A 16,450-nucleotide genomic window follows, 5' to 3' on the forward strand; every position below is an offset into this window, starting at 1 on the left:
TCGAGGAAAAAGAAAATAAAAATTATAGAATTTAGAAACTAGCTGAAACAAATGTATGTAACTAAATATCATACTATGACATAATTACTTAGCAAAAAATTAGAATGACTTCAAAACCCATTGCTTGCACTGAACACTCTTAGGGGGTTATATTTTCAGGACAAAAAAAGTGCAAGAGATTATAAACTTCATTCATTGGTTTTTGTTGTTGTTGTTTTTGTTTTGTTTTGTTTTTTTGAGTTGGAGTCTCACTCTGTCGCCCAGACTGGAGTGCAGTGGCCGCTCCCGGCCACCGCAGCCTCGACCCGCTGGGCTCCGGTGATCCTTCCGCCTCAGCCTTCCGAGTAGCTGGAACTACAGGCGTGCGCTACCACACCCGGCTGATTTTTTGATTTATTATAGAGATGAGGTCTCGCTGCCCAGGCGGGTCTTGAACCCGCGGGCTCAGGCAATCCACCACCTCAGCCTCCCAAAGGCGCGGGATTACAGGCTGAGCCACCAAGCCCAGCTCATTCATTGGTTTTATTGGTAATGTTGAGATTGTAATTTTTCAACTATTATGGACATAATAAGAAATTATGTAAATGTGGTTGGAACTAAAACCTTAGCGTAAGGAAAAAAATGAAGTCAAAACTATACTGTTTAGTGGAAATATGAGAATTAGTTCATATTTTGACTCAGACAGTGATCATAGCAATGTTAATGTATGACAAAGACTGATGGAAACTTGACCATGAAAAATTCAGGCGGCCTCTACCTGAACCCCACTGACCAGCATAATTTAATGTTGGATAACCAGATATTATGGCTTCATAAAGTGATATGAGGTGAAAAATACAGCACTACCTTGAAATACGTTTGCCAAAAGAGTTGATCCTGAACCTAATTAAGCCTAGAGTTCTAGCTTTGTATTTTACCGAAAGTGAAAGGGGATGATGGGGGAAGGAGGGGTCAGGTAGAAAAATAAATTAAATGATACCACAAGGCAACATTCGGAAAAGTCCTGAATGAAGTGGAGCATACCGACAGTTGACCAGTTTTTTTCAGCATGCCTTTGACTTGATTGCTAGAGTGTGAGCTTCTTGAGTATGAAGAACATCCTTCACTCTTCTTTATTTCCCTAGTCATCTTCAGAGTAGTTAGCTCATGGTGAGTGGTTCATAAGACTGTGGAAGGAAGGAATTAGGAGGGATGGAAGGAAGGAAAGAAGAATGGAAGGAAGGAAGGAACGAACGAAGGATTTGGACATAAATAAGCCACAGTTTCATTATCATTCTATTGTAGGGCCTGGGCAGAAATACCATGATCCCAGCTTCAGATAGTAACAACTGTTTTTCTATTAGTTTTTATTTTTCTTTAAATCCTCAAAAGGCATTAACATAGATCCCGATGATTTGACAACTAGTCGAACAACTGTACTTTATTATTTTTTGTACTGTATTAAGCACACTAAAGATTAATCTTTAGGAGGTGACATTTCTGTCCTCTAGGAACTTACCTTCTATGAAGACAACATAGTAGTGGTCAATAAATAATAAATACAAATATTAAACAAATTATTTTCTTTTCTCTCCCTCCTCTCAACACACACACACACACACACACACACACACACACACACACACACACACACACACAGTTGTTTGTATCTTTTATCTTCTATATGCGATAATGCTTTGGCATTTTATTTATTTATTAAAAATTTTTTTTAAGAGGCAAAAAAAGATTTATTTAAAAGAGATTACTTCCCACATGTGGCCGTCTGGGGTGCAACCCAGTGCCGCATGGAAGATGCCAAGAATTGCACAGAAGTTAGATTAAAATGGCCAATGGCTGCTTGTGGCTGAATCCTTTTAACCATTCCCCTTGATGGGGAAAGATCATTAAGGTTCAATTCATGGTTTAGCTTTGGCATTTTAAAGACCTTTCAAGCTGGGGAGAGACTGTTCCTCCTAGGACCAGCCAGTTCTTAAAGCTTACAAAGGGTTCAGGCAGGATCATGCCTTTGATGTGCAAACCAACCAATCCAGAGCCAGACCTCTTCTGTCTGACCTATACAATATTCCTCTACCTTAATCAGAGGGCCTGGTTGCAAACAACTAGGGACCACCACTATAGTTTAGAGCCTGCTGGAATTACTTTTGCCCATCTTCAACTGTTTCTCAAGTCCAGCCTTGCCTCTTCTGAGGAAGAGTAAAGGCTCTAGCCTAGGCTTTCCCCTTGCTCCTGACCCCGAGGCTTCCACAGGGGGTCCTGAGCAATGGGGCATGCCACTTGTTTCTAAGACCTGTGAGTATAACAAATTTTGTTTACCTGAGACTCTTCTGTGTCTCCTCTGTGGCCTCACCTAAATGACCATCACATAAAAGTACACAGCACACACTCTCCCAGAAACTGTCATGCATGATTTTGGAGATTTAATTTAGGCTATCACTTTATACTATACCCACAACTTGGAATAGTTGGAATAGTTCCCCGTTTTTGGTGTGCCCTTCAGAATCTACATATCCTTCTAGGCCCAGTAAAAGGGCTACTCTTTACCTAGAGTTTTCCCAGATCTCTTCAGGCAAATGAGTTGTTCTTTCCACTGAATTCCCCAGTCTGTTACTATTTAGAACTTATTTTGTTCTTCCTCATTTGCTAAATCTAAGTCAACTCCCACTGTGCTGTGAACTTGTTGTAGTTCAAACAATGTTCTGTTCATCTTTATGCCCCCATGGATTTGTTACAATGTTGACATGGAATGCATATGTTTCATTAGTGTATAGACTATCTTTTCTATAAAAATCAAATACATGTTGTCATATGCATAATGTCAACTGCTCCAACTGTGAGATAAAAAATAATAGAAGAAATTATTCCTTCTTTCATTAATAGCCAGATGTTGTGATATAACATTCCAGAAGCACCTTCATGATCATGTTACTTTCCCAGTCTAAGTTTTTCTTGGTTTGTCATCGCCCAGTCCATGAACTCTTGGACTCTTCAAGCCTTCCGTCACATAGCTCAGATTATTCTTCTAACCCTACTACCTTCTGCAAATATTTGAAACACCAGCCAAACAGAATACTGATTTTCCTTCTTGCCTTTTCTCATGCTGTCCCCTCTCCTTCTTCACCTGTCAAAATATGATCAGTTCCTCAAGACAAGCTTCAAATGTTCTTTTCTCCCATGTTGTTTCTGATCAACTCAACTAGTGTACGTGTTCCCCTGTCCCGTCTGTTGCCTTGTGTCAATCCCCTTTCTTACATTTGTGTTGTCTCTTCTCCCGCACAGACATCTCAGAAAATGTGGGAATCCGTAGAGTAGTTCTCAGGTATAAAAAAGAAGGGAAATGGAAAGAGGGCAAGAAAGAAAGAAAACAGATTTTTTCCCCCCTCAGAATGTTGTGGGGAAGTGAGTCTGTTACTAGAAGTGTTCAAGAAGAGATTGAACAATTACATACTGGTGATGTCATAAAATAATTTCACTTCTCTGGGTAAGAATTAAACTAAAAGACTTCTGAAGTGCATTCCATCTCTAGAATTATTTTTTTGAAGTTTAAAAAATGTTTTAAAAATTCTTAATGAAAAATTGTATATATTTATGGTGTACAATGTGATGTTTTGATATATGTATGCCTAAGTCAAACTAATTAGCATGTATTACCTCACCTACTTATTTTTTGTGGTGAAACATTTAAGATCTACTCTCTTGGCAATGTTTATTTATGTATGTATATATTTATTTATTTTGAGTCAGTCTCACTGTCGCCCAGGCTGGAGTGCAGTGGCACGCTCACGGTCTCTGCAGCCTCTACCTGCTGGACTCAGGCCATCCTTCTGCCTCAGTCTTCCAAGTAGCTGGAACTACAGGCACATACCACCACGCCCGACTAATTTTGGGGTTTATTGTAGAGACGAGGTCTCACCAAGTTGCCCAGACGGGTCTCGAATCCCTGGGCTCAGGCAACTCTCTCGCCTCCGCCTCCCAAAGTGCTAGGATTACAGCCATCACACCAGGCTCTTAGCAACTTTTAAATGTATACTATATTGTTACTCACCATAGTCGTCATGATGTAGATCTGAACTTCTTCTTCCTGTGTAACTGAAATTTTGTGCCCTCTGACTAACTGGCTCCCCAGTCTCCCCATCCCCAGGCCCTGGCAACCACAATTCTCCTTCTGCATGACTTTTTTGGATTCCTCACATGTGGTGATTATGTAGTCTTTGCCTTTTCTTGCCTGGCTTTTCCCATGTAACAAAGTCTTCCAGGTTCATCTGTGGTGTTGCAGATGACGAGATTTCCTTCTTTTTTAAAGACTAAACAGTATTCTATTGTGTGTTTGTGCCACATTTTCTTTATTGATTCATCCATTGATAGACAATTAGGTTGATTCCTTATTTTGGCTATTGTCGGTGATGCCGAAATGAGCGTGTGGATACGGATATCTCTTCGATATACTGATTTCATTTTCTTTGGCTGTATACCCAGAAGTAGGATTCCTAGATCATGTGGTAGTTGTATTTTTAATTTTTTTTAGGCACCGCCAGATTGTTTTCCATAATAGCTGTACTAATTTACATCCCCACCAACAATATATAGGGATTCCCTTTTGTCTACATTCCTGCCAACACTTAAGCTTCATCTTTTTGATAATAGACATTCTAGCAGGTTTGAGTTGACATCTCATTGTGATTTAATGTGCATTTCCCTGATGATTAGTGATGTTGAGTATTTTTCATATACCTAATGATCATTTGTATGTCTTCTTTTAAAAAATGTCTATTCAGATTTTTTTTGTCTGTTTTTTAATCAGGTTATTTGTTTTCTTTTGATTGAGTTGTTTGAGTTTCTTATGTATTTTGGATATTAACCCCTTACCAGGTATATGGTATACAATTATTTTCTTCTGTTCCACAGGTTGTCTCTTCACTCTGTGGTTTCCTTTGCTATGCAGGAGCTTATTTGATGTAATCCCATTTGTCAGTTTTTTGTTGTTAATTGCCTGCCCTTGGGGTCATATCTAAAAAGTCATCTCCCAGACCAATGCCATAGAACTTTCCCTCTGTGCTTTCTTCTAAGTAGTTTTATAGTCCCGGGTCTAATGGTCAAGGTTCTCTAGAATTTTTAAATTTATGAAAATCCCAAGAAGTAAAAGTAGGAAAAATTTTGAGCTATAGTATGATACTGGTAAAGTCAAGTCTAGTGACACCAGCTACAACTTTTTGCAGAAGTTGATAAAATAATTAGAAAACCTTATTTTGACCAGTGTTTCTGCATTCTTCCCTGAGAAATAACTTTCTATGAATCTGCTTTAAAGTAGCAGTGATGTTACACTATACCTCCTTTTATCTCCTCCCTGTTCAATTTCTAGTTGAGATGAAAATGAACAATAAATTCACCAAAGTTCAGTAAGAAAAAGGACCAGGGCCAGAAATGATCTGTAGGATGCATGGTTATGCTTACATATTCAGAAGTGGACTGTTTTGTGTCTTGGGGTTTAAGACAAGAATTAATGGTTGCTTTCTGGATGTAGCTGTGACTTATTTATGAAGTTATTGATTTTAAGTGTCTTTTGCTCTTGAATGAGAAAATTCAGAAAAGTATAAAAAAGAAAAGCCACCTGTCATCCCATAACCCAAAGATATCTACTTTATACACTTTTATTGTATTTTCTTTCACACTTTTCTCTTGGCATAGATACATGTTTGTGTGTGTATGTATTCGTGTGTGATAAAATGGGGTTATGTAACCGAGTTTTTGACGTCTTAAAGAAATGCCTGAGGTGCTCTATGCAGAATCCATAATATACTTTTTCAAAACCTGTGATTTTTTTCCCAAGTACCTAAAAGATATTTGGACTGGGAGAAGCATAGAAAATTAAACAACTGGAAAATGAACTACAAACTATCGTGGTGGATGATTAATTCTGAACAATCTGATAAGAGGGAGCAATTTTTACATAAAAGCAAGGCTTAGTAGATAGGTAGACAGTTGTAACAACATAGCTTCAAGAGCTTCAAGGATGCATTTTAATTAGAAAAAACTCTCTGGGGGAGGGGTTATGCATATCAAGAGACAAAGCAGCCTCCTGGCCCCGTATGGATATGGATGTAAAGAAGGTGGGAAAAATCTGTTTTTCTCTGCTGAACATAGAAAGTGAAGAAGGGTCATTCAGTGAAAGTAAATATCTGCTTTCTTTTAAGTAGCAAACGGAAATTAAAGACTTTAAAAAAAAATTTTAGATTCAGGGAGTACACATGTGTATTTGTTACATGGACATATTGTGTAGTGGTGGGATTGGGTTTCAGGAGGCTCATTCCCCAGACAGTAGTTTCTGAATCCTATCTCCCCTCCTTCACCCTTACTGGTGTTTTTCAGTGTCTATTATTTCCATCTTCATAACTGTTTAGCTCCCACATATGAGTGAGAACAGCGTTGTTTTGTTTCCTGTTTCTGCGTCACTTTATTTAGGATGATGATCTGCAGCTCCATCCATGTAGCTGCACCGTACATGATTTCATTCTTTTTAATGACTGCATAGTATCCATACTAACGTTTTGTAAGGGACTGTATCTTAGGCTGTTTTCTTGTTTCAGTCAGACATGTCTTGGGAAAGCCAGGCCAGTTGGTCCATGCAGCCATGCCATTAACCACCATCATTTACCTAAGAATTGGACATAATACTTTGTGATTTATAAAGTGATTTCCCATCACGCTTAATGCTTGTGCCAAATATCTAAGTTATTGACAGAATGCTTGGAAAAAATTAATTGGTCTTTTGTATGGTTAGCCTTACAAACTTAAGTGCACACAGTGGTAGTAGACCCCCACACCTCTTTGTCCTTGCATTAGAAAGCATACCCTAATAACTGTAAAATACATACCTACAGTGTGAAATATTTTCTGGCCCGAGGACTCAACTATACAGTTGAAATTAACAATGACATAAAGAATCTGTAGTACAGAAGGTAGCATTTTTATATTGTTGTATTTGGTGTTTTAGCAAAATAGACACCAACTTTATTGCTGTGCTCTTTTTGTTATGAATCCTACTGTGTTGGCAATTGTGTGGTTGGTTAGATTAATGTATGATAATGAGTCAGTGTTTGAAATGATGAGGCTTGTCTCTTGTCTCTTTCTCTATGAAATTCTAATTTGTAGTGAGTGGCTCAGAACGTTCAGATTTGAATTATTCTATTTATACAAGAAGTCATTTATTAAATAAAGATGATGTTAGTAATTTTTAAATCAGTGAGTTGAGTCAGCTATACTTTTTGGTTTGTAGACTAAAAAGGTTTATTTAGTTGCTTTGATGAAATTTACTCAGCAACTCACCAATATTAAGTCAACAGCTAATGGAGGAAAAATACCCTACTGTGGTCTAGATGTGTGCTTCAGGGAGTAGTTTCTACAGTTGCTTCTCATCGAAAAGCATTAGACTATATATTTTTAAATATATGATCTATATACTAAGCGTGTATGTTTAGCCTTTCAATTATCCATGTGTCTAAAAACCCCTTAGTACTACAGTCTGATGTTGATAACATTTTAGAACACTGAACTGTGCAGCTAAGAAAAATTACATTTGAACTTGTTTTATATTTAATTATAGCTCATATCATAGAATTTTAAAGGATTTTCCATTGTGCATGAAAATACTTAGAAAAATAACCATCTATCAGTGCGATAAGAAACAGAAGATATGCTCTTTAAAGAGACTAAAGCTTCTTTTGCACCAAAAAGAGGTGTTTTTTTTTCCCATTTCAGTGTAAAACCTGTTCAGAGCCAAAAAAGATAACCAGTTCATCTGCCATCTATGACAACCCCAATCTCATCAAACCAATTCCAGTGAAACCCAGTGAAAACCAGCAACAGCGTATACCTCAGCCCAGCCAGGTACAAAGTCCTCTGCTTTTCATATTCAGCATCTCTGTAGGGTTTTTTTGTTTACTTGTTTCATATATATATTTATATATGGCACAGTTTACATTACACAAGAAGGCATGAGAACATGCTGAAGATTCCATTACTTCCATTTTCTCTTCACGTAGGATCTAGAAAGGACTTTATTACATACAGGATAAACAGCCAAAAGGTCTGCATAGAACAATCCCTTTACAATACTGAAAGCTGCCACTACAGTTCCGATGTACATAATCCCCAGATTTTTTTTTCTATGTAGTTGTTGTCTAAATACTGTACAATATCTAGAGTTTACAAAAATTGAAGCTCACAACTAAACCTTCAGTTTACTACTGAAATAGATCTCTCTACTTATTAGAAACAATGGTCTGTAGTTAACTTTTTTTTCCTTCAAAACCAGGATAACAATATCAGATCAAACTTTAATCTACTATCTGTAGGATTCTTAAAGAACTTTGACCAATAGTATAGTTAAGGAAGGGCCTGGTGCTTTGAACAATGCTTCAACATTCAGATAAATCCAAGAAAGAGATTTCAAATTAAAGATTTTTTTCATTATTAATAATTTACTCTCTCTAGAAAAGGGTTAAATTTTTTTACTTTTGGTATTTTGTGTTAATCTCTCGTGGACTTGAAATCCTTAAAAGATAAAGCATTAAAAAAAAAAAAAAAAAACCAGAAAACTAACAACATCGTCAGAGATAACAGGAACGCTCCCCACTGGGTCCATATTCTTCTGGAATAGGTGGTTTCCCAAGGCTACTGAGAGAACCACACAAGGCAATAGAATGCGTTTAGCATTTCTGAGCGCCTCCTTTTTCTTGATACCAGGTACAAGGTAGCACTGCATCTGTAGATTGGGATAACTGTTCTCTGAGAGCTCAGAGTCTAAAAAGTGGCCTAAAATTCCCCTTTAGATCTGATACCTTGTCGCTATATTTACAATCTAAATATATATAAAGGTTATAGCAGCTCTTGTATTAGTGTACATATTTTTCAAAATAGTAGAGTGATGACAAAAACTACCAATCTGCAGGTCTCATTATTGATTGTAAAATGTGTCATTTTATCATGATTACTCCTAATTTTAAGTTTCTTTTGAAAAGGAAATTACTTTAAATCAGTTTTGAAAATGACCATGGAACCAAAAGTCATAAAGACTTGCTAATCAAAGTCTTATATTGAATTTAAAAAATTTTTTAAAGCAGGAAGTCTTTTCTAATTGTTTAAGCTTTCTTTTATTGTTTGCTTTCCATAGAAATTTTTTTTTTTTTTTAAGTTGGAGTTTCACTCCGTCGCCCAGACTGGAAGTGCAGTGGCCGCTCCCAGCCACCGCAGCCTCGACCCACTGGGTTCCGGTGATCCTTCCGCCTCAGCCTTCTGAGTAGCTGGAATTACAGGTGCACGCTACCACGCCCGGCTGATTTTTGATTTATTGTAGAGATGAGGTCTCGCTGCCCAGGCAGATCTCGAACCCACGGGGAAATTTTTAAATTATATTTTAATAGAGAAGCCAGAATATGTTGACTTTAGAATGAAGCTCACATCGTCATAGTGCAACAACACAGAAGTAACAGAGGAACTAGAGGTGATATATAGAGCGGGAAGGAAGTAGCTTTGCAGCTGGCTGGACCCAGGTAGATTTTATGTGCCTGATGATGTTTTTAAACACCACCAGTATATAGTTGAGAGGGTCAAGTTAGACTAAATGACATGTTTCTTGCCAGCCCTACATTTCGACAGTTCTGTGAAAAGCTACCCGGAATCCTGAAATGCTCATATTCCTGTGTACTCTCAGTGTCTTTGTGTACTCTGCAGGGTTAGACAGGCTTCCTAGTGAAGAGATTATTTATCTTTTAGCATATTAATTTTGTATCATAGTAGCCCCCAATCTGTGAAACCCCAGGCCCCTCGGGGATCATACGGCTGTTTTATCCATCAGCACATACTAAAATATAACAACTCTCTTGGGGAGAGGAGAATGCTGTGAAAATTTTTGACATTTAAAAGGAGGGCTCACATTTTGAAACTTTATTCATCTTTTTTCACCTTCTCTAATCGATCCTTTGTAAATAGAAGAACTCATCAGTCAAGCAGGCTATATTTCATATTTCATAGCCCTTCCCCATATACCCAAATTGTATGTGGACCCATCTCAGGTATCTTTCTTTTTTGCAGACCTTAGAACCTGAACCCCAACACTTGTCCTTGACAGCTCTGTTTGGGAAGCAGGACAAAGAGCCTCCACAGACTCTCTACCACCATCAGCAGCAGCAGCAAGAGAAGCTTCTGATTAGGCAGGGGATGGTACGCTCTCTGTCCTATGAGGAACCCAGAAGACACTCACCCGCCATTGAGAAGCAGCTCTGTCCAGCCATTCAGAAGCTCATGGTCAGGAGTGCAGACCTCCACACATTGTCAGAACTGCCTGAAGCCCGGCCCTGTGAAAATGGCAATACCCATTCGGCAGGGGAAGTTTTTACTGGACTTGTCCAGCCAGGGTCTCCCCATAACATGAGGACTGCTCACAGTGTGCAAAGTTCCAGAACTCAGAACCTCTTAGAGAAACTTCAGAGTGCCCCAGGAGCCGCAAACAAGTATGACCCTATTCCACCAGCAGCTGCCAGCTCAGCTGCCCTGAACTGCAGCAGAGCTCCCCCTTCTGCCACCCTTGTGGCTCCAGGAAAGGGTCTGGCTCAGTCACCGCTGGTCTATTTCAATGGCTCCCTTCCACCTCAGGCCCTAGGACATCAGGCTCATGGGAGAGAACAGTCCATACACCCAAGACAAATGCTCCCCATCCCTGGCAGTCAGACTGGCAGTTCCGGAGTGGTCTCTCCTCAGGAGTTACTGAAAAAGCTGCAGATCGTGCAGCAAGAACAACAGCTGCATGCATCTAACCGCCCAGCCTTGGCAGCGAAGTTCCCTGTGATCCCTCCGAGCTCTGGAACTGGGCGGCCCTTGGAACCCTGGATCCACAAGGCCTCCAGCACAGAAAAGCAGACTCCTCTTTTGCAGGTAAATATCTACCAAGGGCAAAAAACAAAGCCAAGAAAAAGGTATTACTATGATGCAGTGAAATTTAGAGTCCACTTATGTGCTCCAGGGGCCATGTATCATATAAGTTTCTGTTTAGAACAGGGTGCCAAAAGCCACATCTCTGCTCCTTGATCGCCTTAACTTTCTGTCTGGAAGGAGAAGCTTCATTGTGCTTAGCAATCTGGGAACTCCCACACTCGCTCCCCCTTTTAGAGAGAGTTGATATGAAGAATTAAATCTTTATGATGTTATAAGGTCTGAGAACCAGCATAGACAGAGGCGAAAACCCTAATCTTTGACTGTGGAAATTTAGTAGGGTCTGCTTTGAAATCATTCGGGGATACCAAACATCTGACTGCTTGTTTTTTTCTGTCTACAGTAAGTGATTGTTTATTCATTTATTTAGTAAATATTTTTGAGCACTTACTGCATGTCAGGTATTGTGCTACATCTGGGTACATAATGATAAAGAAAACTCCCTGCCTCTACAGAGCCCACGCTGCAGGTTCTTGAAGTGAACAGAAAACTCTTTAAGAGTACAGCCTGTTTTTATCTCTCTCTGCATCATCTGTGTAGCTTAATAAAGATCAGGAGAGGAATAAGTAAGTCGCCCCCTCCCACCTCCACCGCCCACACAAACTGCCAGAGAGGGGGAAATACTGTGAATTTTAGAAATATTCTGTCCTTTAAGGAACTTTTTTCCCCTTTGGATTAATACAAATTTATTTAAAATGCATTGGGTTTAAAAAATGGGAAAGTTAAGCCGGGCTCGGTGGCTCAGCCTGTAATCCCGCACCTTTGGGAGGCTGAGGTGAGTGAATTGCCTGAGCCCACGGGTTCGTGACCTGCCTGGGCAGCGAGACTCATCTCTACAATAAATCAAAAAATCAGCCAGGTGTGATAGCGCATGCCTGCAATTCTGGCTACTCGGAAGGCTGAGGCGGAAGGATCACCGGAGCCCAGCAGGTCAAGGCTGCGGTGGCCGGGAGCGGCCACTGCACTCCAGTCTGGGCGACAGAGTGAGACTCCAATTCAAAAAAAAAAAAAAAAAATGGGAAAGTTCTCCTACATGTCACATATATCGTTGACCTTTGTCGTGTGTTGTCGTTTATAACCGTTCCTTAAAATCTTTCACATTTTGGAAAACAAAGATCTTAGGCACAGATCTTTTTTTGTAAGTCTTTGAGTGTATGAGACCCCCTAGTCAAAGCATTCTCATTTGATATTTATTAAAATCCCTAATCTGAATACCTACTGCCACAGAAACAATATTTGTGATTCACCCTCACCTTCATTTTGGTGTCACATTGTCCCTGTTTTTAAAATGTCTGCTTTTTTTTCCTTTGGTGATTTAGAATTAGAAAATTGGGATTAATAGTCTGACTTGCATGTCTGCATGTATAATTCCCGTTACTTTTCAGCACTCACAAATGTCAAGAGCCAAGTAAGGAAAGTGCACGTTTTGTCAGCCCACACCGTGTGCTGAGTGCTCTAAGTCCTCCTTAGGGAAGAACCAGTTCCCAGCACCTCTCCTCAAAATGTCAAATAGGGACAAGTTAAAAGAAACAAACAACCTTCTTTTCTCTAGGCTGGTTTTTGCTCAAAAAGGTGTTAAGAGAGTGATTATAAAATTCCAGCAACTTCTGGATTGCTGGCCTTTTGTCTCCCTTTCAGGAGTTATTTTGGGGTACCAGGAGGCTCATAAATAACATTTTTTTTCTTACCTGAGGTAAAAACAAACGATAGCTGTAGGAGTCAGTCAGATAGAGATCAAAATGTCACTTGCATAACTGAAAAGGCTGTTGGAAAACTCAGTTTGGGGTCGTTAGCCAAGTGGGTAAGACCGATAAGGCCCTGGCAGCACTGAGATGGGCAGCCCCCAGGGCTACGCCCAACATGCCAGGCTGCAGAAGCAGAAAATGCATGCTGTCTGCATCAGGCAGACCCTGCCAGCGAAGGGCCCAGAGCAGGTGGACCCATAAGTCACTATCCCTCCAGTGAGATGTGAGTGAGGCCACAGAGGGGGCAGGAGAACTGCTCCCACTGCGCTTTCTCTGCTCAGAGGGTCAAGACGGGGAATAGGATGGCCCTGACAAGTAAGGGCGACAACTTGCGTAGCTTGTTAGACCTTCAGGTCAGAGTAGTAGACACCCAGGCCTGCAGAAAGGGCCAGTGGCCCCAAATGCATGTTGCCAAATAAGGATAGTAAGCCTGAGAGTAAAATATTACCCAGAGGCCAAGCTTTATAGGCAGTGGGAACAGTGGTCACCACAGCAGGCTATACCAGAGCTGCTCAGTAAGGATGAAGAAAACCATACAGAGAATTGGACAGGAGTCAGTGATCTATCAGCTTTTCCCACCTCATGGGGATGTGAACGGTTCAATCTACCAGTATCCACGACTGTGAATGAGGGCCGCTCTATCTCTGCCTGTCATTTCAGTGAGCTACTCCCTAATCCCACTCTCTGTGTATGTATTTGCCACAAGCAGGTCATCTCACCTCAGTGCATCCCTGCTACGGCGGCTCCTTCTCTGCTCATGCCCCCCATGGTGTTCACACAGTCCGCCTCTGTCCCACCAAAGGAAAGGGATAGTGGGCTCTTGCCCATGGAAAGCCAGGAGCCACCCGCAGCTTCCAGCAGCCTCCTTCTGCCTGTGCAGAGCCCGGATCCCTCCGTGGTCACCGGCAGCCCACTCAGCAAGCTCCAGCTCCAGGAGGCACTGCTGTATCTCATCCAGGTAAGGGGACACGCCATCTCTCCGGACCCCACCAAGCCTGTCGATCTGCTGGTTGTGACTCTGCTGATACCTATTTAGTGCTCCCCAAGAATAAGAGGGCGTACTAGCAAACCCCAACATTGTCTGAGCTCAGTTAGCTAGATGATATTTACAAGGCCAAGTGGGGTTTTGGGTTCTCAACTCTTGGAGGGTTTGTAATTTGGAGGAGTGACTAAGGCCTCCACGCTGTCACCCATGAGAAAAGAAGGAAGCCTATGCAGATGATTCAGCCGTCACTGAGAGGACTCTGGGTGCTGCAGGGGACCCAGACTGAGACCTCCCCATAATGGCGGTCAGAGCAGTCCTAGGCAGGTGGCTGTCCTCGAACAGAGAATCCAGCAGACTGTTGGGCAAATCAGACACAGGCGGGGAACTAGAAATGTCTGTGGCTGCTCAAGGCATATGTCACAAGTAATTTTGAAACCTGCTCATTAGGACAGTATGGAGTGATGAGACTCCTTGTCAGCCCCTGTCTATGAAATAATAACGAGAACAATAATAGCTCACACTCACGTGTGCTGTGTGCACATGCATTAACTCATTCAGTCCTTACTCAACAACCCTGTTATTTTTTCTGTTCTAGACAAGGAAACAGGCTAAGCAACCGACCCGCGGTCACTCAGCTTGTAAATAAGCAGAACTGGGATGTCCCAGTGTGCCCCTGAGTGCCTTTTTCTACCGCATTCCACTGTTGGCTGCTTTAGCAATGTGAGTGTCATGGTGTCAGGCCGCCTAGCAGAGCTCACCCAGAAAATGAATGGCAGCCTTGGAAAGTGGACACTTGGAATCAGCTGGACTCCAGATACCTCAGTTAACGTATTTAGGTATCTTTTGGGTAGAGAGTCTTTCAGAAAGCTTTTGTGGCACTTTGCTTAAGCTCAGATGACTCAGAGAGCAGGCCAACCCTACTGCAGTGGTCTCATCCTACTTAAGAAGACAGTGTTACTTAAGAAAACAATCTGCGATAAAAGGTACGATTTTAGAGCGAGTAGAAGGATGGGGCTGAAATCAGCATCTGTATGTGGAAGCATGGAAACCATCTGATGTAAATAAGGTCAACAACGAATGGTTGAGCCTTTCTGATTCATAAGTAATATCAGCGTACAAATGTTTTCCACTTTTTTAAAGCTACTCCTGATAATGAGGATTTAGAAAGGACATCTGTGAACTAATGTACTGTGAGCAGTAAAGAAAATAATAAACTGAAGTTTGAATTTTAAAGACCCTTATTTTTTCTGGCCCATTTCATTCAGATCAGCTTGTTCCAAGACTCTGGAAGTCTAGCGCAGTTCCCGTCCATTGCTGTTAGGAACGACATTCCTGTTCCCTCCACTCTCTGCATAGGTTTTTCTTCTACCCATGTTCTAACATCATCTTCTTGATATACTGCTATAGAAGTGACTCAAGCAGTCTGTTTTGGAGTCGCCCATTGTTAAGACAAATATTTCATCCATAGAGACTTTGTGGCTACAACGCAGAAGAAAACGAGGATAATATCACTCTCTCCATTGCATGAGAATAATGCTGACTGTGTGTGGGGCGCCAAGAAGGAATGAGAGTGTGGGTGAATTACTAACGCTTTAGAGAATTTGGGTGGAATAGAGGAGTCTCTAGAATTAAAAATCAACAAAACCACTGATTAGACTGTGATTCTCTCTCACACCTTCACTAGGCAAAAGAGCCCAAAGACCAGCAGTCTAACTCCTGCCCCATTGCCAAGGCCAGAAACTTTTCATAACTCATGGGAAGACCTATCCTGACTTTGATGAATTAGTGACAAAGCACATTGCATGTAAAATCCTAATACCCAAACTAGATACCTTGTGGGTGACTTGGAGAGTCTTTAGTAACCATAGCAATCTCTTAACCAAGCTTTGAGACCACGGACCTAGATCAGCTCCTCCCAGTTCACCCCTCTGCTGGGGCCCTGGGTCTTTTTATGCAGCAGAATCAGGCTGTTCCTGCGTAAACCATGCTCCAGACTGCCCCGTGGCTGGGTTGCCCATCTGTGCTGCGTGTCATGAGCACTTTCTGCTTCATCCTGACTGTTGGAAACCAGCAGCTCTGTCCAACCCGGCTGTCAACCTCACTTCACATTCACTCATGCACTTAAAAACCACCACCTGTTAGGTCAGACAAGTAGAGATGAGCATCTTAGTGTCCAAAATGCCAGTTCGGCGCCAACACAGAAGAAGCCTTTTGTTTCTGCCAACCAAATTACATTCCCTTGGGTCTTGTGATTTGTTTTCCAGAATGATGACAACTTCTTAAATATAATCTATGAAGCCTATCTCTTCAGCATGACACAAGCAGCCATGAAAAAGACCGTGTGAGAGCAAATCCTCTTAAAACTGATTTTCAAGGTTCTTCTAGAACTCCAGCTCAAGGTTCTTTCATGTCAAATGGTGTTTCCTGAAATGTTTCTGCCTTTTTAAAAAAGTATGTGTAATATGAAGTAAAACGTTTCAGACTTTTTCTGTATAGTCAAGTGTGTTGTTTAAATAGTATCCTTGGCCGGGTACAGTGACTCAGCCTATAATCCCAGCATGTTGGGAGGCCGAGATGAGAGATTGCCCGAGCTCAGGAGTTCAAGACTAGCCTGGACAACTTAGTGAGACCTCTTCTCTGCAGTAAAAAAAAATCACAAAAACTAGCCAGGCATGGTGGTGTGCGTCTGTAGTTCCAGCTACTTGGAAGGCTGAGGTGGAAGGATCACCGGAGCCCA

At 41.2% G+C, this 16,450-nt stretch overlaps 1 protein-coding gene across 2 annotated transcripts in view; it reads left to right on the forward strand.

Annotated features, from left to right (window-relative positions):
- Positions 1–16,213, forward strand: part of DCP1B (decapping mRNA 1B) — a 59,101-nt gene extending 42,888 nt beyond the window's left edge. The window contains exons 6-9 of one of the 2 annotated variants that reach the window (XM_008059848.2): positions 7,753–7,881; positions 10,087–10,926; positions 13,438–13,686; positions 15,978–16,213. In XM_008059848.2, coding sequence (XP_008058039.1) covers positions 7,753–7,881; positions 10,087–10,926; positions 13,438–13,686; positions 15,978–16,058 — 1,299 coding nt within the window. In that variant the 3' untranslated portion in view covers positions 16,059–16,213. The remainder of the gene's footprint in view (positions 1–7,752; positions 7,882–10,086; positions 10,927–13,437; positions 13,687–15,977) is intronic. The other variant, XM_008059849.2, reaches the window with a different exon arrangement.
- The last annotated feature ends 237 nt before the right edge of the window (positions 16,214–16,450 follow it).

Source organism: Carlito syrichta, unplaced genomic scaffold (genome assembly GCF_000164805.1).
Source record: "Carlito syrichta isolate Samal-C Ts95f unplaced genomic scaffold, Tarsius_syrichta-2.0.1 Scaffold304400, whole genome shotgun sequence".
NCBI lineage: Eukaryota > Metazoa > Chordata > Mammalia > Primates > Tarsiidae > Carlito > Carlito syrichta.